Source organism: Piliocolobus tephrosceles, chromosome 4 (assembly GCF_002776525.5).
Source record: "Piliocolobus tephrosceles isolate RC106 chromosome 4, ASM277652v3, whole genome shotgun sequence".
NCBI classification, from domain to species: Eukaryota; Metazoa; Chordata; class Mammalia; order Primates; family Cercopithecidae; genus Piliocolobus; species Piliocolobus tephrosceles.
In genome coordinates this window covers 157,886,894-157,907,708 of record NC_045437.1, presented here as the reverse complement: position 1 = coordinate 157,907,708, position 20,815 = coordinate 157,886,894, and the positions used below count along the sequence as shown (strand labels likewise).

The 20,815-nt window shown below is 51.4% G+C and overlaps 1 protein-coding gene across 1 annotated transcript; it reads left to right on the top strand.

The window, feature by feature from the left end:
* Nucleotides 1–1,130: 1,130 nt before the first annotated feature.
* Nucleotides 1,131–3,498, top strand: CSF2 (colony stimulating factor 2). The gene is made up of 4 exons (XM_023193942.2): nucleotides 1,131–1,318; nucleotides 1,421–1,462; nucleotides 2,144–2,269; nucleotides 3,078–3,498. Exons 1-4 carry the CDS (start codon nucleotides 1,160–1,162, stop codon nucleotides 3,183–3,185), a joined length of 435 nt encoding a protein of 144 aa, XP_023049710.1. The 5' UTR covers nucleotides 1,131–1,159; the 3' UTR covers nucleotides 3,186–3,498.
* The last annotated feature ends 17,317 nt before the right edge of the window (nucleotides 3,499–20,815 follow it).

Genomic DNA, 20,815 nt, shown 5'->3' with positions numbered 1-20,815 from the left:
ACACCTAGAAATGGGCACGTGTGGGCCCACACCCCTTTAGCTATGAAACCCAGCCACGGGGCGGCTTGAGCCAGATACCTTGTGCAAACACAAACTCGTGCTGTCTTCTCTGAACTCCATTGTGAAAATCAAACACTTGTCAGCCCCTCAAGAGCCTTTAGCTTTCCAGAAGCAGTTCCTACTTCCACAGAAAGGCCTCTGGAGTTGGGGGGTACTGGGGCTATGTAGGAAATGAAGCCTGGAGGGCCTTGCTGGGGAAGCCATTGTCCCTGTACCTGAGATGGGTGCAGCCACAGCCCTGAAGCCAGCCTGAAGCTCCTGGTGCCTCCTGGGGGCTACCTGCAGGAGTGTAGCACCCACTTCAGAGGGGCAAACCTGCTCTGCAGAGGGAGTCAAGGTTCACACAACCAGAGAAAGGAGCCACTCAGCAAGGTGGCTCCAGAGCCAAGGGTCAGGCTCTGGGTCCTGACTTGGCCCAGCCCCACCCCCTCTGAAGCTTGCTGAGAGCGGCTGCAGTCTCACTGCTGGATGTGCACATAGTGGTCATTCCATCTGCTCACAGGGGCAGGGGTCCCCCCTTACTGGACTGAGGCTGCCGGCTGCTCCAGGTCCTGGGTGGGAGCCCAGGCGAACCGTCAGTGGGGCAGGTCTGTGAGAGCTCCCCTCACACTCAAGTCTCTCACAGCAGCCAGAGAAGAGGAAGGCTGGAGTCAGAATGAGGCACCAGGGCAGCCATGGCCTGCCCAGAGGCCCCTGGGATTACAGACAGGATGGGGAGCCCTATCTAAGTGTCTCCCACGCCCCGCCCCAGCCATTCCAGGCCAGGACGTCCAAACTGTGCCCCTCAGAGGGAGGGGGCGGCCTCAGGCCCATTCAGACTGCTGGAGAGGGAGGGCTGGAGAGCCCTCAGGGAGGCGGGCGGATGGGCTGGCGGTTCTTGGAAAGGTTCATCAATGAAAACCCCCAAGCCTGACCACCTAGGGAAAAGGCTCACCGTTCCCATGTGTGGCTGATAAGGGCCAGGAGATTCCACAGTTCAGGTAGTTCCCCCGCCTCCCTGGCGTTTTGTGGTCACCATTAATCATTTCCTCTGTGTATTTAAGAGCTCTTTTGCCAGTGAGCCCAGTACACAGAGAGAAAGGCTAAAGTTCTCTGGAGGATGTGGCTGCAGGGCCTGCTGCTCTTGGGCACTGTGGCCTGCAGCATCTCTGCACCCGCCCGCTCGCGCAGCCCCGGCACGCAGCCCTGGGAGCATGTGAATGCCATCCAGGAGGCCCGGCGTCTCCTGAACCTGAGTAGAGACACTGCTGCTGAGACGGTAAGTGAGAGAGAGAGTGTGGGCCCGTGCCTAGGCCACCCCGCTGGCCCCGGACTGGCTATGCCTGTCAGCTTGATAACATGACATTTTCCTTTTCTACAGAATAAAACCGTAGAAGTCGTCTCAGAAATGTTTGACCTCCAGGTAAGATGTTTCTCTCTGATATAGCTTTCCAGAAGCCCCTGCCCCGGGGTTGGAGGTGGGGACTCCAGTTAGATGGCACCTCACAGGGTTGTCCACTTTCTAATCAGCTGGCTGCAGGGGGAGGGGGCAGCAACTGGGTGCTCAAGAGGCTGCTGGCCGTGCCCCTGTGGCAGTCACATGAGCTTCTTTATCAGCTGAGTGGCCATGGGCAGACCTAGCATTCAAGGGCCAGGAGTCACCAGGAGACAAGTGGTAAAGCGGGGGTCACTTCATGAGACAGGAGCTGCAGGTTTGGGGCGCTCACTGTGCCCTGAGACCAAGTCCTGTTGAGACAGTGCTGACTACAGAGGGACACAGAGGGGTTTCAGGGACAACCTTTGCCCACCCAGCAGGTCCAGGTGAGGCCCCGCCCCCCTCCCTGAATGATGCGGTGAGAATCACCTCCTTCCCTAAGGCTGGGATCCTCTCCAGGTGCCACTGAGGGTGGCCTGGGCTGGGTAGTGAGAAGGGCAGGCTCGTGCCTGCCATGGACAGAGCAGGGTGTATGACTGGACCCAGCCTGTGCCCCTCCCATGCCCTACTCCTGGGGGCTGGGGACAGCAGCAGAAAGGAGGGGTGGAGAGTCCCTGTACCACCGCAGGCACTTGGCCACTGCTCACCGAGGAACAACATTTTCCACAGGAGCCGAGCTGCCTACAGACCCGCCTGAAGCTGTACAAGCAGGGCCTGCGGGGCAGCCTCACCAAGCTCGAGGGCCCCTTGACCATGATGGCCAGCCGCTACAAGCAGCACTGCCCTCCGACCCCGGTGAGTGCCTACGGCAGGGCCTCCAGCAGGAGTGTCTTAATCTAGGGGGTGGGGTCGACATGGGGAGAGATCTGTGGCTGTGGCTGTTCAGGACCCCAGGGGTTTCTGTGCCAACAGTGATGTAATGATTAGCCCTCCAGAGAGGAGGCAGACAGCCCATTTCATCCCAAGGAGTCAGAGCCATGGAGCACTGAAGCCCACAGTGCTCCCAGCAGAAGCTGCTCCTATCCTGGTCATGATTGTCATTACGATTAATGAGGTCAGAGGTGAGGCAAACCCAAGGAAACTTGGGGCCTGCCCAAGGGCCAGAGGAAGTGCCCAGACTCAAGTGCCACCTCCTGACAGGACTTTCCTCTGGCCCCAGACGGGGTGCCTGAATTGCAGAGGATCGAGGAAGGGAGGCTACTTGGAATGGACAAGGACCTCAGGCACTCCTTCCTGCGGGAAGGGAGCAAAGTCTGTGGCCTCGACTCCACTCCTTCTGGGTGCCCGGAGACGACCTCAGCTCAGCTGCCCTGCTCTGCCCTGGTCTGGGACCAAAAGAGGCAGGCGTTTGACTGCCCAGAAGGCCAACCTCAGGCTGGCACTTAAGTCAGCCCCTTGGCTCTGGCTGTCACCGGCAGAGCTGTGCACTGCTTGGGGAGCACATGGGTGGCAGCAGTGTCACCTGACCCAGGTCAGTGGGTGGGTCCTGGAGTGGGCCTCCTGGTCTCTGAGTTCTAAGAGGCAGTACAGAAACACACCGGTGCTTCCCCCACATTACCCACTTGCCTGGACTCAAGTGTTTTTAATTTTTCTTTTTTTAAAGGAAACTTCCTGTGCAACCCAGATTATCACCTTCCAAAGTTTCAAAGAAAACCTGAAGGACTTTCTGCTTGTCATCCCCTTTGACTGCTGGGAGCCAGTCCAGGAGTAAGGCCGGCTGGATGAGGCTGGCCAAGCCGGGGAGCTGCTCTCTCATGAAACAAGAGCTAGAAACTCAGGATGGTCATCTTGGAGGGACCAAGGGATGGGCACAGCCATGGCGGGAGTGGCCCCGACCTGCCCTGGGCCACACTGACCCTGACACAGGCATGGCAGAAGAATGGGAATATTTTATACTGACAGAAATCAGTAATATTTATATATTTATATTTTTTAAATATTTATTTATTTATTTATTTAAGTTCATACTCCATATTTATTCAAAATGTTTTACCATAATAATTATTATTAAAAATCTGCTTCTATGTGTCCAGTGTTCTAGTTTGTCTTCAACCATGAGCAAATGCCGGTGGTGCCTGCCTTCCCATGAGGCAGGGAAGGGAGGAAACAGCGGGGTGGGGAGGGGTTGGGGGCCTGCCAGGGGTTTGGCACTATCCAAGGGCCAACACTGTCAGAGCAGAGGCGAGGTGGGAGCCGGGCATAGGTGCGGAATTCTGTGCACCTGGACGGGCTTCCCTGGATGCTTCAGGGCTCCCACCCCAGAGAATGGCTCTCAAGTTCACCTAGAAGTCCCAGTCCAGGGAAATCTTGTCCCAGAGAAGGGCATCACCCTTCCTGGGGAGGCCTGGGGGTTGGCTGGTCACTGGCTGAACAGGCCCACCCTGGGATCAGGTAAAATACCCGCCCTGTAGAGGCCTTGGCCCCTGTGCCCCAGGCGCTGCCCCTCATACTCTGGGATTCAACCACTCCGAAAGTAAATAGCAAATAGACTAACTGTTCAGGGGAAAAGAAACCAAACCACAGGTGTCAGAATGCAACATATTTACCAAACTTGCCCCAAAATGGGTGATCTTAATCTCTGAGAGTCAGAATGTAAGGTCATAATTTGTTGGTACGTGGCTGTAGTGCAGCATTTTTCTGAATTGGTTTTTATTATTATATGAAATTTTGAATCTAATCAGGCACTTTCCCCTAAAACTCATGGCCTGCAGGCTAAAAACAAAGCAGGCCTCCTCCTTCTCCTTGCTTTGATAGCTGGGCTGAAGGCCTTGCTCCTAAACCTGTTCTCTCCTCTCCCTCCAGGACTATGAGGAAGAGGATGTGCCCCGTGTATTAGGCGGGCAGCAGGGCCAGCTTCTTCTTGACAGGTGGGCCTGGGGAAGCTGGCCTATGGCAGCTTTAGCCTCTGCCTGGCACTGTCCTCAGTCATGTGCCCACCAACCCACTTGCTCTCTCTGCTTCAGTCAGCACCTGCAGACGGCGCCAGGCCTGGCCAGAGACCCACTCCATGCTCATGCAGAAAGACTGTGACTTCAGGTGTGATTACAAATAAGAAGTCAGGGTGAACACTCAGGACGGAGCCTGAGTATCAGCACAGGCAAGAATGCATGAAGTGTGCTGTGGTTGTTGAAAATGCATGAAAATTACATCTTGCCCAGCGATAAGGTCCTCTCTGTTTGCCGCAGAAGCCAGTGATGACCGATGAGAGGTTTCGCATTTCCTTAGACTCACATATATAGGTACCTCTCTCCACAGAAATGCTGCCAAGCTCAGGGCTCAGACCAGCTTGGAGTCACCTTCAAGTAATACCATGTACCTGTACGTGCTCCTGGCTCACGTGCTCTGGGAGTCAGAAAGCCATTCTTCCCCATTGAAAGTAGCCACAATGTCTCCCCACAAAGATCACACAGTAATCTGTGCTGAGATTCAGAAAGAACTCTTGGCTGACAATAACACATACAAGGTAAGTCTGGGTCTCCATCCAATCTTATTTTGCTCTTAGTGGCCCTTTGTGCTCCTGACCAATTTATCTGGCTTCCAGGGTTCCTTCAATAGGCCCCAGAAAACCAGTGAGGTAAGAAACAGCTACCCTGCGACCTTTCACACCACATTTGAACAGGGAGAGAGAGATCCTAGCAGTCAGTGCCCAGGGAAGAGATAACAACGGTGGAGTGAGAAAGTTCAGAGTGTGGGGAGGGAACCTCCAGCTTAGCCGGCAGGTGAGCCTCCCAACCAAGTGCAGCCCTGAGCCCAGGGAGAGACCAGATGCCCATTGCCTCCACTACTCGGCCTGCAAGGCCCACAGGTCTCCTTGTGGGAGAATCAGGGTAGGGCCTGAGCTTGGGTCCAGGGCTCCTTCCAGCCAGGTTAACCAGGGATGGATAAGGCTGGGTCAGCTGGTGCCCTGCTGTGCACCACCAGCATCCCAGAGCACCAACCCTGTTTCAGGAGCTCTGCTATGGGGAGTTTACAAAGAACTTTACCTTCACCCTGAAGGATCTCATTAACAAATATGACAAACAGGACCATCACATAATGAAGGTTTATATGGACATGGAAGAACTCACCAAAATCTGTCCAAAGCTGAAAGTAAGTTGCTGTTTGCTCTTAGGGGAACCTGACACATCATTTCCCTGCACCAGAGGCCCAGCGAGGCGAAGGGTTTTTACACGCCCAGCCTGCACACGCGAGGTCTCTGGGGCTACTCTTAGGCCACAGGTGGCCCTTCTCTGGCATTGTCTGCAATCTAACAGAAGTCCACTCACTGACACAGGGTGGAGGCCGGAGAGTGGAGGGCTGGGTGTGAGGAAGTGGCGATTCAGAGATTCTCAGGGTTTCTGTCTGTGCTGTCTGCCAAGCCCCCATGCACAGGGATCAGCGTGGGACAGGTCTGAGACAGGTCAGAGCAGGGCCGGTCGTGGACTCAGGATGAGGTCATGGACTTGAACTGAGAGCCAGTGCAAGCTTGCTCCAGTTTGCCCTGTCCCTAGGGCCTCTTTGCATGATGAGCCCACTGAGAACCCATGATGGGGGGATGAGCAGCAGTTTGCGGGGGCACGCCTGGAGAAGTGACGGAGCTGCCCCTCCCTCTTTTCCCACTGCTTGGACAGTCCCGGCTACTCCTCCCAGCCTGCTTGTCCTTATGTCCCCGTTCGGACAGCCATGGGACCTGCCTATCCTGCGGGCTCCCTCTCCAACGCTATGGATAGTCCTCAAACTGTGGGCCCTTCTATCACCACACAGCGCCTGTGCCCTCCCTCAAACAGTTGGGGAGGGCCTGCCAGAGTTACCTCCTAGAGGATGGCTGGAAGGACAAGAGTTTGCTTTTATTGATTCATTGTTTTTCCTACTAAGAAGATTACTTAAATGTGTATTTCTCATTCAGCCAAGAGACTCACCCAAGAATGGTACTATTGAGTAAAGTCATTTCTCCAAGTTTAAGGAAGCCTTATAGAGTGTTATCATATCCATAGGAGGATGGAAATCGTGTAAGAGGCTCAAAGGCAGCCTCTGGGCTCCTGCCCTCTCCCGGGGTTAGCCCTGCAGGAAATTGATTGGAAAAGCATTAGGAGCAACTTACTGCTGGGTTGGGGTGTGAGTTTGCTGGCCCTGGGCTGGCAGACAAGGATGTGGGTGGGTATTGGGGGTGGTGGTGCCTGGGGACACATTTCCGTAACTGACACCTGCTGCTTCATGAAAGCCCAGGGTGTGGAAATGCTGGTGAGTGAGGGGCATGATGGAGTCCAGCCTCGCAGGGACAGAGTCCTGTTAGACTGCAAAGGGTGGGGGCGATGGCTCCATTTCTGGGCTCCGTACCTGGAGTTCCACGGGTCTCTCAGGAGAAGCATCTGGCCGTGGATGGGGCAAATGGGACCCCACCTCATCTGAACCCCCACTGCATCTCCAGTGCCAGTGGGCACACAGTGGGGGCTCTATCAGCTCGTTGTGCCCCCCTTCTCCTTGTGTCCATCAGAACTCAAGATTTCAGGTCCTTTCCCAGGCCTGCCTCCCCAGCCTCGGTCAGCACATGCCCACTAGAGATCCAAGTGCCAGGACTTGAAGATCAAGGCCCTCCCTCCTCTGTTCTGTATCATGGCTTCTGGGGAGCTCGAAATCCAATCCAGCCCTGCCACCCTCTCAAGGCCCAGTGCGGTGCCACAGAAATGTCAGCTCTGGTAAATGGCTCAGGGGAACAGGGCCTTTCAGGTGACTCACAGAGCACTGGGCACAGTGTGGGACCTGCGGAGGACGTGGCCCACAGAGGCCAGGGACATCTCCAAATCCCTGGCTTCCTCTGGATCAACACAGCCATCTGACCTCAAAGTAAAACCTCTTTCTTAGCCTGCAAAGCCCTGGCCAGCAATCTCCTGTGTCTCCATGGCATGACGGCCCCTCTCTGACTAGTACCACCTCACATCCACAGAGCACTGGGCCCTGCCTGGGGCAAAATGCCAGTTGCTTGAGTCCTAAAGTGCTGCCAGACTGGGTTACAAAGCTCTGACCCCCTACCCTTAGCTCTAACTGGAATTCTAATCATTTGAGGAGTTTATTGGAGGCACCTGGGATTACTCCACAGTCCACATAGCTTCCTACGATCCAAAACTCTCAAACTGTGAGCTTCTCCACCCAACCAGGACCGATAAAGACCCATTTGTTCTGGAACAGAATTGTTAAGTTGCAACCACAACTTAGCCCAGGCCAGACCTGCAGGGAGTCTGCCACATCTGCCCATTGACAGACCCGCCCAGCTGTAAAGCTTCGGACAGCGCTTGCAGCCACGCAGGCCAACCACACACCTGCCGCCCCATCCCTTGCCCTAGGATCCCGAGATCCCCGCCGCTCATCTCCACCTTGAGGGAACACATCAGTCTGGAGGGCAGCAACTATGCCTGAGCAAAGTTGCCAGATCGTCTAGAATATGGAGGGTAGCCCTGTGACTCAGGATCAGGTGTCAGGGGCTAGTGCAGGGCCAGGGGCCAAGGGTGGCTTCAGTCCAGAGAAAGCCCATGATCCAGTCACCAGAGACTGTGAGCTCTTGTCCCTTGGGTGCACCACCTGGGTACTCAGGGGTCCCAAGGCTCTGGAGTGTGTGAGGTGCATAGCTGGATGGCGCTGCTGGGACACACTGGCCGGAGACCCCCCACTTCCCTGTCACAGACTCCTCTTAGACAGCATGAAGTCTCCTGACCTTGAGCTCCTGACAAAGCCTGAGGTACCTGACGGTGGGGGTGGGCAGTGTGGATGTATGTCCTTGTCACCTCAGTGCCATGTTCAGTACAGCGTGGTACATGTGACACTAGCCTGCCACTAGCTTCTTGTGTGACCTGGGACAGGTCTCTCAGCCACAGAGTCCGCAAAGGTGGGGTGAACTCCAGCCCCAGAGGCCAGATCAGAACTCAGGTCCACGGTTTTTATCCAGCGAAGGGACCTCAGGGCATCTGGCTCAACTCTGGGGAAACTGAGGTCAGAAGGATTGACAGGGAGCTTCTGGTACCTTTTCTGGTAAACAGGGAAGTTGGAAGGCGCACCAGTGGGAAGGTGGCTGTACTAAACCAAGTGACTGCCCTCATCCCCCTGACAGCCTTAACTCTTGATCAAAGTCACCAAAGAGCTACCCGTGAAGAGACTCTGCAGTGACGGCCACCTGGGTTTTCCATGTGCCTTTGTTCTACCGTCAGGTAGACTCATATCTGGACAGTGGGGCTGGGGAGCCTGCTGGGGGCTGGAGCCAGGTGGGAGGGCCATGTGGGTACTACACCTGAGACCCAGGCAGGCCTGAACCCATGGCTCCCCAGAAGCCTGCTGGCATTGCTGCTTTAGGATCTCAAGATGCTGGCCCGCTGAATCCCTGGAGTCCTGGGCTAGATACTTGTGCCCAAGAAGCATGGTCTTGACTCCCAATTGGCCGGGACTGGCCCTGGGTACCCCCTTTCCCAAGGAGGCCAACAAATAGGTCCAAACGATATTCTTCCATAGGAGACAACTATAGCAGGCCAGGCCCTGAGGAAATGCTCTAGACTGGGAGGAAGAGCAGGGCTTGGTGGCCTGAGAAGATTCATTCACGCATCGAGATCTCTCAAGACAATGGGATAGCCCCTCCTTTCACAGGGGCCTCCCAAGGGACCACCTCCACTCTCTACCACCTTCCGTGTACTCTCTCCCACTACAGAAACCAGTAGTATTGAGGTTGGAACCAGAAATCTAAGAAATACACTAAGGCAGCAGGACAGCCCTCCCTCATATGCTGGGCCTTGAGAACCGGCAGCCCCACAGCAGTCTCTGTCACAGTCATAGTATGGCCATGGCCATACCCTTTGACTTGACATTCACACCCAGAGAGACCACACATAAGGAGGGAAGCTTCATCCACGGAAATGGCCAGTCTGTCAGTTTGTGAGATGAACTGATGGGCATGAAACTAGCAGGGCAATGTGGAAAGGCATCCCTGAAAGGTCCGGTATGGCACAGCTGCCAGGATAACCCCATGTGGGCTAAGGACTGGAAGGGAATTGGGATTATGACTTGGGAGATGGGATGGCAGATGAGATCTTCCCCATGGCTTGATCTGAAGAGAGGGGCTCAGTGCCCAGGTCAGTGGCCATCACGTGGTCCTCGTGCTTATAGAAAATTTCTATCCTCAGTGTTCCTGGCTAAATGAGATTCTCTGTGGTGTCCTGCATTACGTCAACTGATTCCACAAGTTGGTTGTTCAGCCTAGATACTGACCATCTTGATTAGCTTACAACGAGGCAGGTTTCCTCAAAGGCCCAGAACATTCCCGCCCGGGCAAGAGTCAAGGTGCCTCTTTCAGCACGGACAGCAGAAGAGGCCTGTCTGCTCCTCCTGGACAGGCAGAACAGCTCACAGCATGGCCTGAGAGGGTGCAAGTGCTGTCCAGACATCCTCAGTTAACCTCACGTGTTAATGCCCTGTGCATGGAGTCCCATACAGGGGGCTACCCATTTGGCCTGCACCACGTCAGCCCCAAATGGACAGGACTGGCCCTGGTAATCAGATGCGCTATGTTCTGGAGCCTTTACTCCTGGTTCCTGGCTGCCTGCATACGTATGTGTTTGGTAAGCCGGGTCTGCATGACTGAAGTGGAGGGCAGGGGCTGCAGGCACCACACTGTGCTGTCCCAGGCTTCTGAGCCAGCTGCTGGTTTGTGCTGAAGGTACATGGCTGGTGTCCCTGGACCCAGCGGCTCCTGCCGTGGATTCTCCCACTTTGTTACATGCGCTTCACAAGAAATGTGGTGCGTGGGTCCCTCTCTATCCTCAGTTTTCTTATCTGTGAAGTAGGGGTGAGGCAGAAATGGAAAGACCCCAGCCCAAGACCAGTTTGCCCTGACACCATTAAGCCCAGGCAGATGCAGAGCTGGGAAAACCTGTTGCTGCTGAGAATACCCTGATGGGTGCCCTGTTCCTCCGAGGGGTGGGGAGGCCAGACACTCATGACATGCAGTCTGCAGAGCAAGTCAAAACGGGGCAGCCCCCAAGATGGGAGCTGGGCGTGATGAGCAGCCGTCTCACCTACTGTCTGTGCTGGAAGCTCCCCAGCCCCAAGGCCCAGAACGGGCAGAGACTTCCTCAGGACCACACAGGAGGTGAGCCAGACAGAATCGCTGAGGCTGGCCCCACAGGAATCCCCTCTCTGGGTCCTCTAAAGGGCTGCTGGACACAGGCTTCACTCTTGGAAACAGTTGACCAATTTCCCTTCTGTGAGGGGACCCTGCACCATGACTGCCAGGAAAAATGCCGCTTCAAAAGTTATTTTCACTGTGGTTTAAGAAAAGAGCAGTGCAACAGTTTCATGTTGGTGCTGCTGATGTTATCTCTGGCCCAGACCTGTTCTTTCAACCTGAGAGATGATTAATTAAAATCTTTCTCCCTTTTTTTTGTCAACCTCAAGGGAAGATCACCACGAACTTTCCAGGCCCTTCCCTTAACATATCATCTGGACGCTCACCCAAGGTGAAGTTCAGCGCTTCCTTCAAAAGCCTGCAGTTCTTGTGTAGGTGGAGAAAAACCTTTTAAAAAGTTATTTTCATTTTTATTGTATTACTGTACAAATTATTAAGTATATCGTGCGCAAATCTTACGTATATCATTCAGCGAGTTTTTATATTTATACCTGTATAAATAACCAGCACCCAGGGAAACACATAGACCATTTTTCACCACCACCAAAGCCTTCCTTATGCTTCCCTGCCCCTAATCAGTATCCTCCCTCCAAGTATAGCCACTATTCCACCTCTGCCACCATAAATTAGTTTTGCCCATTCTTGAACTTTATTTAACAGAAGCATGTACTATACCCTTTTATGTTTGACTTCTTTCATTCAACACTGTGTCTGTGTAATTCTCTAGTTGTTGCTTTGTAATGTTACTTTTCATTATCATTGTAACGTTACTTTTCACTGCTGTATAATATTCCATTATAAAAATATCCTACAATTTATTTCCCTATTCTGGCCAGGTGCAGTGGCTCATGCCTGTAATCCCAGTACTTTGGGAGGCTGAGGCAGGAGGACTGCCTGAGGCCAGGAGTTTGAGACCAGCTTGGTCAACACAGCAAGACCTCATCTCCACAAAATAAATAAAACAATTAGCTGGGCATGGTGGCGCAGGCCTGTAGTCCTGGCTACTTGGAAGGCTGAGGCAGGAGGACAGCTTGAGCCCAGGAGTTCAAGGCTAAGGTGAGCTATGATTATGCACTCTAGCCTGAGCAAACAAGTGAGAACCTGTAGCTAAAAAAATTTTTTTTAATTAAAAAAAAAATTTCCTATTCTGCTGACAGACATTTGGGCTGTTTCTGCTTTGGGGCTAATATTAATAAAGCTTCACTGAATATTCCTGCACTCATGTTTCGGTGAGCATATGTCTACCTTTCTTCTGGAAATGCTGGGAATGACATGGAATTGCTAGGTCATAGGATATACGTATTTTAGCTTTAGTAGGTACTGCCAAATATTTAATATTTTCCCAAGGAAAGTCTTTCATTGGTCAGGCCCGGTGGCTTGCGCCAGTAATCCCAGCACCTTGGGAGGCAGAGGCAGGCGGATCACAAGGTCAGGAGATGGAGACCATCCTGGCTAACACCATGAAACCCTGTCTCTACTAAAAATACAAAAAATTAGCTGGGCATGGTGGCACATGCCTGTAGTCCCCAGCTGCTTTGGAGGTTGAGGCAGGAGAATCGCTTGAACCCGGGAGGCGGAGCTTGAAGTGAGCCAAGAAAGCGCCACTGCGCTCCAGCCTTGGTGACAGAGTGAGACCCCATCTCAGAAAAAAAACAAAAAAAAAGTCTTTCGTAAACAATGTTGCTGTTGGTTTTCCTGCCTTTTGTAGACACTGCTTATCCACCAGACTCTGGAACTCTCCTCTTCTTTCACATGATCTGAGCCTGCTTCCCAAATGCTCTCATCATTACTGGAAATTCTTCTCTACGTTGTTTACTCCTGCATCTCCTTTTTGGGAGAGGTAGCTCACAAAGGGCCCAGTTTGACGTGGATGTGGATGGTGTCTTGCCAGCACACTGTGGAGTGCAGCCCTTATCTACAAGGTCTCAGAGCCTCTGGGAGGCTCCAAGGAAACTGTAATGTGCTGCTGTCCTATGTGGAGAAACCAAGTGGAGACCTGGATACTGTCCTGGGTTCCTCTTGAGGTCTCGGTCCCTAAGTCAGTCCCCTGCCATGTCCTGGTGCATTCATCTTCCCAGCCCCTTTCCAACCACCCCACTTCTCTCTGTCTTTATGGCTTTGCCCTGACCCAGTCCACCTCACTAATGCAGACAATCACCCCAAATACCCACAGGCCTTGTCTCTAGACAGACCCTTCCTGCTTCTCTCCCCACACCAGCCACCCATTAATTCATTACATAAATATGTACTGAGCGCCTACAAAGTATCAGGAACTGTGCCAGGCTCTGAAAGGAACCCAACCCTTGAGGAGCTTACACTCTAGGGGTTAGTCTGGTTGTGTCATAAGGGATACCTGCCAGCTCAGCATGAACTCCAAGCCCTTTGGTCTGACCTAAGACCCTCCTTTACTGCCCTGGCCCCGTTAGCCCCTGCAGACACCTCCAGCCTCATTACTCACCATCCATCTCCTTCATATCAGCCCTGGACCCCAGTAACACGAAACAGCCACAGTACTGCCACAGTACTGTCATCTGCTACCCCTGCCTGGAATGCACCCCAGCCAAATGGTTGACATCTGTCCCCCACAATGGGGTAAGACCAATGTCCAGTGGGAGGTGGAGAGGTCCTGCATTGGGGCCCCCTCTTCCTCAACACCTACTCTGAGGCTTGCCTGCCCACCTCTTCGGCCACACGGGTGGACTGTCATCTTCCTCAGGGGACTGTGAGGGTCTCTGCTCTGCACTACTGCTTTATCCCCCAGCTCTGAGGAGGGCCCCTCATGGCATCAAGTGCCAGCAGTGACTATGCTCCAGAGTCTGATGGAAGTGAGCCTCTTTTCACCTTTGAATAAAAGAAATGCACACAGGTTCTACAGAAGTCTGGATGGAAAGGCAACATCCAATTTTCCAAAGTTTAGAAAATGCTCTTGGGCCACGATCAGCCACAGGCTATAAGCAGGTCCTCAGTACACAGCCAGGGCTATTGTCTGCGTTATTCTTATCAAAAATAACATCTGTGAGGGAGCCAACAAGAGGCCCTTGGGGCCATCCAGGTGCCAGGGGAACTGGGAGCCCAACACCAGCACAGCTGCCAGCTCTTTTTCCCACTTAACGGATTCGGGAACCATCTCAAAAGAAGCTGCAGGAGGGAGGGAAGCCCAGCTCTCTGGGAATGTGTCACACTTCCTCCAGCTAGGCCTGGGGCAGCCCCAAGCTCTCCTGGTGGAGGCCCTGGCTCCTACCCAGGCCTCTTCCTCCACAGACTGGATAAGGGTGAGGTCATGTGCTGGGGAACGGTGGGGAAGGGAGGCCAGGGAAGCAGCAACTGGGCTGGAGCCACAGTCAGAAACAACACAATAACAGGATAACTCATAGTCTCCCTTCTCCCCTCACACTCCAGGAAGCTGTCCCTGAGTGAACTCCACAGCCCTCAAGTCCCTTCTCACTGGGACCTCTGGGGCAGTTTCTGTGGGTGCCTCTCAGTCCTCAACTGAAATGGAAGCTGTCTCTCTTCTCAGGACTAGGGGCAGTGCTGTGAATCAGACAGACCCTAATGCCTCCTCTCACCAATCCAGCCCTGGACGTGCGCAGCAACCAGTGTTGGAACCCAGGTGGAAATAAGAGGAAGCTGCCAGAGCCTTGAGCCATACCCTGGGCTGTGGTCACACCAAAGGTTCTTGTGCCTATGGGGCTGAGGGACAGAGATATGCAGCCTTGGGCTCTGAGACCAAACAAAAATGGTCATGGGCCTGGGTCCCAAGTTACGATGAACCCCCGTTAGGAAGAAGCATCTGACCTTAGACTCTGTCAGGCTGAAGGACCAGGTGTCACAAGCAGACAGATAGACAGACATAGCAGGACCATGACAGGGGCAGACAAACAGACAGGCACAGCTCAGGCTCCTGGCAGTGATGAGTAAACAGACAGACACTGACAGACAGTTAGACTCAGCGAGAGCCTAGAAAGGACAGATGGAGGGACAAGTGGGAACGCTGGCAGTGAAAGACTGACGGACATAGATGAGATGGCGGACTTGGTAAGAGTCCCTGGCAGGGACAGTCAGAGACGCAGCTGCAAGCTATGGTCGGGTTAAAATGTGGCCGTTCTGTCTCTGAGCTCAGCCCCTGACTGTAGATCCCAATTCTCTTGGAGGTTCCTCCTCTTGGCACTGTGATCAGAGGCCCTGTGGGACTCTTGGGACCCACCTCTCTAGGACTACAATGCCCTCAACCCCACAAGGCCCAGGAAGGCAGCAGGCTGTGGCCCTCACTGCCCCTGGAGTCAGACTCAAGAATCAACCCATTCTCCTGTATTTTTCCTCCCCTTCCTGGCCCGTGGGGCAGAGACCTCTGTCCTGGGGCCACCTACTCACAGCATAGTGGCTGTGCTTGTCATGGAAAAGGTCTTTTTAGGAACCACTGTGAGTCCAGACTCTGTGAGCACAGGGGGCAGTGCCCAGCAGAGGCTACAGTCCGGCATTTCCATGACTATCAGAGGATGTTGAGCTCTACCTGGCCGCCTTCTTTTCTTACCACCCCTCATGATCTCCAGGCCCCAGAGGCCTGAGGGCCTAAAAGGTTTTGACCCACGGGAGCGATTCCAGGCCGAGTGAGGATGGGGTGGTTAGTCCCCTTCATAGCTGCGGAGACAGAGGCTGACTTGAACACACTCTGCTCTGAGTCTGTAGGGTCCAAGAACTCCCCTGGGATGAGCTGAGGTTTTTCTACTTTCAGGGGACCTTTGTGCTGAAAGCATGACCAGTCTGCCTACCTGAGGCTGGGTTGCCTGGGAAGCAGACTCTGAGACAGAAACTGGCTTGCAGGACTGCTCATGGAAGGGAAAGGAAGGAAGCAGGTATGAACAGAGGGAGAAATTGGACAAAATACAGTCACAACAAAAGTCTCAGCTGATCCTAAGGAGACTTCTAGAGCTGGGATGGCCCTTCAGACTCTTCCTATGTTGGGGCAAGAAGGTCAAGCCTTTATGCCTTCATTTTGATCAGTAATTGGATATAAGCTGCCCCTGGAAGGAAGCATGACCTTAGGCATGGAAATTTTCTTCAGCAGGAGAAATCAGACCTTGACTCCTGAAGGGTGTTCAGGGCAGCATATCACAGCATCCACTACAGTCCACCCTTTGAGCTTTTCGGATCCACTTCTTCATATAAACACTTCCCACTGGTTCTGGGAGCAGCTCCTCCAGGATTCTAGTGCTGTGCTATCAATAACTGGTTCTCAAAAAAAAAAAAAGAAAGAAAAAAAAAAAAACCTGTCATGGTATAAATACTCCCACCATCATCAAGCTACCAACAGTTTAAAAACAGACTGGCAACAACTTTAGCAATCGGATCTCACGAGCAAGTAGCCAGCTCTAGCACACCAATGGTTCCAGTAGGCTTCTACTCCTGGGAGGAGACTTAGAAGAGGAAGGTTCACAATGAACTACAGTCCCTGTTGTTGCAGTTATCTCAGGGCCACAAATGACACTCATCATCTCCTCCTTTACTGTCCACTCCAGATTCCCCCTCACCCTCAGTTAGCACATTTGCTCATCCTGGTGGCTTACCTGGTAGCATGACCCAATCCCTCATCTCTAAGGGATCTGATTCCATCTCAGGCTGGGACTGTTGCACTTGTACATTTACTGTAAACATTGGGAAAGGGAGTAATAAAGAGGTATCCAGCTGGATCACTGGGGTGCTACATGTGTGCATCCCTGCTTCCACCGTGTAGTCTTAGCTCCTGATGATCAGGCTCAGGTACTCCTGCCAAGATGGTACCTCCTCTTCTTTCCTGCTTGTCCCTAGACACAAGAAAGCTGAAGTGCCCTGGCAGCATCCTTAGCTGATAGTCTAATGGGACTCTTGCTGGAAATGTTCCCTCCTGGAGAACCAAGATCTCCAAACCCACAGAGCCCAGATTTGCAGGGATGAGAGGCATATATTTTCCAAGTGGGTCACTGGGAATGATTGTAAAGGGGACTACTCCTGCTTTTATCTCTTGGTTCTCAAAACTCTTGTATTATACCTACTGGAACACAGCTCCATATAAAGTCTTTGATTTATAGTGAGAACTGCATCCTGAAGGACAGCTCATTATCCTGTAAAGTAGCACCCCCAAGCTAGTGCTTCAACTATGCCATCAACAGGCTGTTGCCCAACATTCTACCAAACTGACAAAACACCTGAGTGGTGCAATATGTGATATGACTAGCAGATCCTATGGTCATGGACCTGTGCTTCCACTTTCTTTGACATAAAGTATAACCCTCAGTCTGATATGTTATGTGAGATCCCATACCAGGGGAATAAAAAACTCCGAAGGCCTGTGGATAGTGATGTTGGCTGTGGCCCTGCAGCCAGGAAAGGCAACCCCATACTTAAATTGTGTATTTTTTCTTGTCAAAATGAATCATTGGCCCTTCTGGGGTTTAAGAAGGCTAATGTAGTCAACTAGCAGTGGGGTGGCCTCTTAATCTCCTTGAGGCCAAGTATTGTATCTGAACTTATTTGGGAATCAAGTTTGAGCTTTTACATCCTCCATCAGCTGGACACAAAGGATCACCCATGCAGCCATAGATGTGAGCTGGGGGAAGGTTTTGGGGTCCTGGAGTTGGACGGTACAGGGTTCTGGGTCAGTTGTACCTGCAGCTTACTTGTGTCTTCCAATCCTGCTCATTGGTTCCAGTTGTACCACTTCCATCTTACTATGGATTGCTGTTGAGCCCACCTGACCTTATGACTTAGTAGGTCTCACAAAAACCAATTCATCATGGTGGTTCTTGCTGCATGGTCACTGAGTCAGGCCCTCCAGTCCCACCAAGGCTCAGAAACATGGCAGAGCTGTTTTTCAAAAGGTATGTAATTCTCCAGTGCAGATGGTATGGCCTTGTTCCAGAACCCTAGGGACAGTGTATTTTTCCAGTACAGATACCTTTAAAACCACAGTATCTGATGACTCATATGGCCCACATGGCAGGGTTACATGTACTACAGCCAAAGAGCCCTTTCCTGCCTGGGGCCTCACTCAAAGATGGCAGGCTTTTGTGTCACTGCCAGATACGTGGTTCAGAGTAATATTCCCAAGTGTGTAATAGGTTGCATCCATATAGGTTGCATCCATAACCCTAAGAGGCCTGCCAAACATTCTGCTTCCTTCTTCGTGGTGGGAAGTACAAGACATAGTGATTTGTCCTACACTTTGGTGGAAATTATCTGCATGCTCCAGACTACTGGATTCCTAAAAACTTTACTATGTGGCAGGCTCTGAATATTCATAGGGTTTATCTTCTGGAGTGCATGTGTTTTGCCATGGCCACCAATCTTGTCTGATTGGCATAATATTATCAATAGAGTAGACCAGTGTGATATTTTGCAGGATGCCTAGGTGGTTCAGACCTCTTGCAACCATGTTGTGACAGAGGGCAGGAGAGTTAACTTTGCCTTGGCAATTTGAACTGTTGTTTGTCCCAAGTGAATGCAAACAATTTCTAACAGGGGTGGAAAAGAATGGATTCACCAAATCAGCAACTACACACTGTGTGCCTGAGGCCACGTTAATCTGTTGTAGTGAAGACACATTTGGCAAACACAGTGGCTGCAAATGGGGCTACTATTGAATTGGTAGTAACCTGCTGTCATCTTTCAGGATTTAACTGGATTTTCCTGGTAAATTAAATGAAGATATGATGGACTCCTTTTTTTGGTCTTTAATGGTGGCAATAATTTCTGCCATTAACCCTGGAATGCGATATTGTTCTTGATTTACTATTTTGGCTGGAACGGGAAGGTTTTGAAGGCTTCCACTTGGCTTTCTTCACTATGATTACTCTTACCATGCAGGCCAAGGACCCAATGTAGGGGCTGTGCTAATTATCAAGTGTGTTGATCTGATTATATCACTGTGGGTCTGTGGACCCAGAGGGCCTGCTATTAGCAGAACTTGGGCCAGGAATCTCTCACCTGGCCCACATATACCCCTCATTCTAACGAGAGGATTTTGATGCTACTTCAGGTACCTAGGTAACAATGTCAATTCTAATCCCAGGTTCAATAGTCTTTCACGTGTTTGGATATTCTCTTTCCTAGTATGTAGTTATCCAAGTTAAGTGCCCACAGGTCTCCTCGGGAAAGGGCTGGGGAAATCGTTATCGTGCACACTTGCTGTGGTGGTGTGGGACTCTTCCTTCTGGGAGATCTGGCTTCTTCTTCAATCAGTAGGTTCTAAGTCTGAAAACTGGTTCAGGTCTGGAAACTCAGCAGGTGACTTTTTATTGGGGTGACTGGACTCATTATCCATGACTGATTTCTTTCTCTTGCACAGAATAACCCTCAGCATTGTTGGCTGGCCATCCATTGTGATCTTCCAGATGCTATGTTCTATTAACCATCTCCATAACTCCCAGGGAGTCAGGCCCTCTTAACCATCATTCTAATCTTGACACTCAGATAACTGAGCCCATCAGACTTGTGAGGTTTAGGTGCTATGACTTGGCCTCTATTATTTCAGAGTCCTATCACCCCTACTGCTATCAGTGAGCCCAGTTCTGTGACATTTCCTGTCAGTGCTGGCCTATTTTAGCCACCATTTTAGTTCTTGGTGATACTGGTGCCCTTCTTTCCAACATATTCCTTGTTTGGTATCTTCTTGGCCCTCAGGCAAGTATTCTGAATTTGCTTAGTATATTTATTCCTGCATACCCACATCCTTCATAGTCTGCCACAGTCATTCTGGCTACCTTCAGTTAATATGGGCCATCCTCTTTCCACGCTTCTAGGAGCCATCCTAACGATGTATTTGCACCATCTCTTGGGGTCTTACCACAGTTTTAAATACTTTATCCTGGAAGAATGTTCCCATATCCATAAACTCTTTTGTTCAAATTTCTGTTCCACCCCCTTGGTCCAGAATCCAGTCCTGTGCATACTCTCCAAGCTCCCGCTAGTACTTTCTGGATAGGAACAGAATTTCCTTTGAGGTATAGTCCTTTTCTACACTATCAAGTTCAGCATGTCTGGCCAGGTTGGGTTTTGACTTAACCCTAGTTATTGGCCTAGCACAAAGAGGTAACATGGGAGCAAGTCCCAGAGGAATGAGAGAACATGTCTTGCAGGACAGAAGTCTCTGCATTTTCTTTTTAAAGTAAGAAGCAAATTCTAGCTCTTAATAGAGATGAGTAGGTCACTTCTGCAGGTACAGAGTGTTTAGTGAAATCTGAGGATTCAAGATATTCAGGTGCAACAGAGGTCCTCCTCCCATGTGTCAGGGTCTCATTCTTCCCCAACCAGGGCTCTGCCTTTGGCGTAGGAGACCTGCCTTGGTTGGGAATATAACCTTCTTTGAAGTTTAACTACTTTGACAAAAGTATGGGTCTGATTCTCTGGTTTTTCTTCTTTTCTACAGATGCACCAAAGAGGCCTATGGCTGTCACGCTTATGTTTTCATTGCCAATTAATCACTCTAAGCTCTTCATTATCTTTTACTGAAAGTTAGTCAACCTTAGCAATTCTTTTGTCCTTGAAGTGGCTAATTCCCCCATATTTCTCAAACACCTGAGGCACTGCACTATCTAATGCATTCTCTTCCAACATGGGTAAAAGTTTTAACAATTGCACTATTACCACGGGCCAAAAGCCATCTGCTTCACCTGCCACCTGTGAAGGGAGTCCTCATTGGCAGCTAACAGTGGGTGATCCAGCCCCAAAATCACATCTTAGCATCTCATTTTTTTTCTATCACTCCTAAAGCCAGATGCCGTAGATTCGGTTCTATAGGAAACAGACTGAGTAGGTATGAGCATGCAGGACCTTTATTAGGAAAAGCTCTTGGGGTCAACATCAGTGAAAATGAGGACTGAAACAGGAATAGGCAAAAGGAGAAGTGGAGCTACCGTGCAGTTCCAGTCGAGGTTCCAGCTGAGACCAGGAGAGCTCATCTGTGATGATCCTTCAGAGTTTTCCTAAGAAGCAGAGGGAGCCAAGCCTTTATACCTTCATATTTATCAGTTGGTAGATGTGGGCTCCCTGCAGAAGCAGGTATGACTTTACACAAGGCAATTATTTTTTAGCAGTAGGCCAAAATAGGGCTACAGCTGGGGCTGTCTTCTGGCAGCTCTCCCACCAGCTGGTGAAATAAATCTTTCATTCATAAAGTCGGGGTGGGGGGGGGGGTGCGGCTGAACTGTGTATCACAGCATCCACAA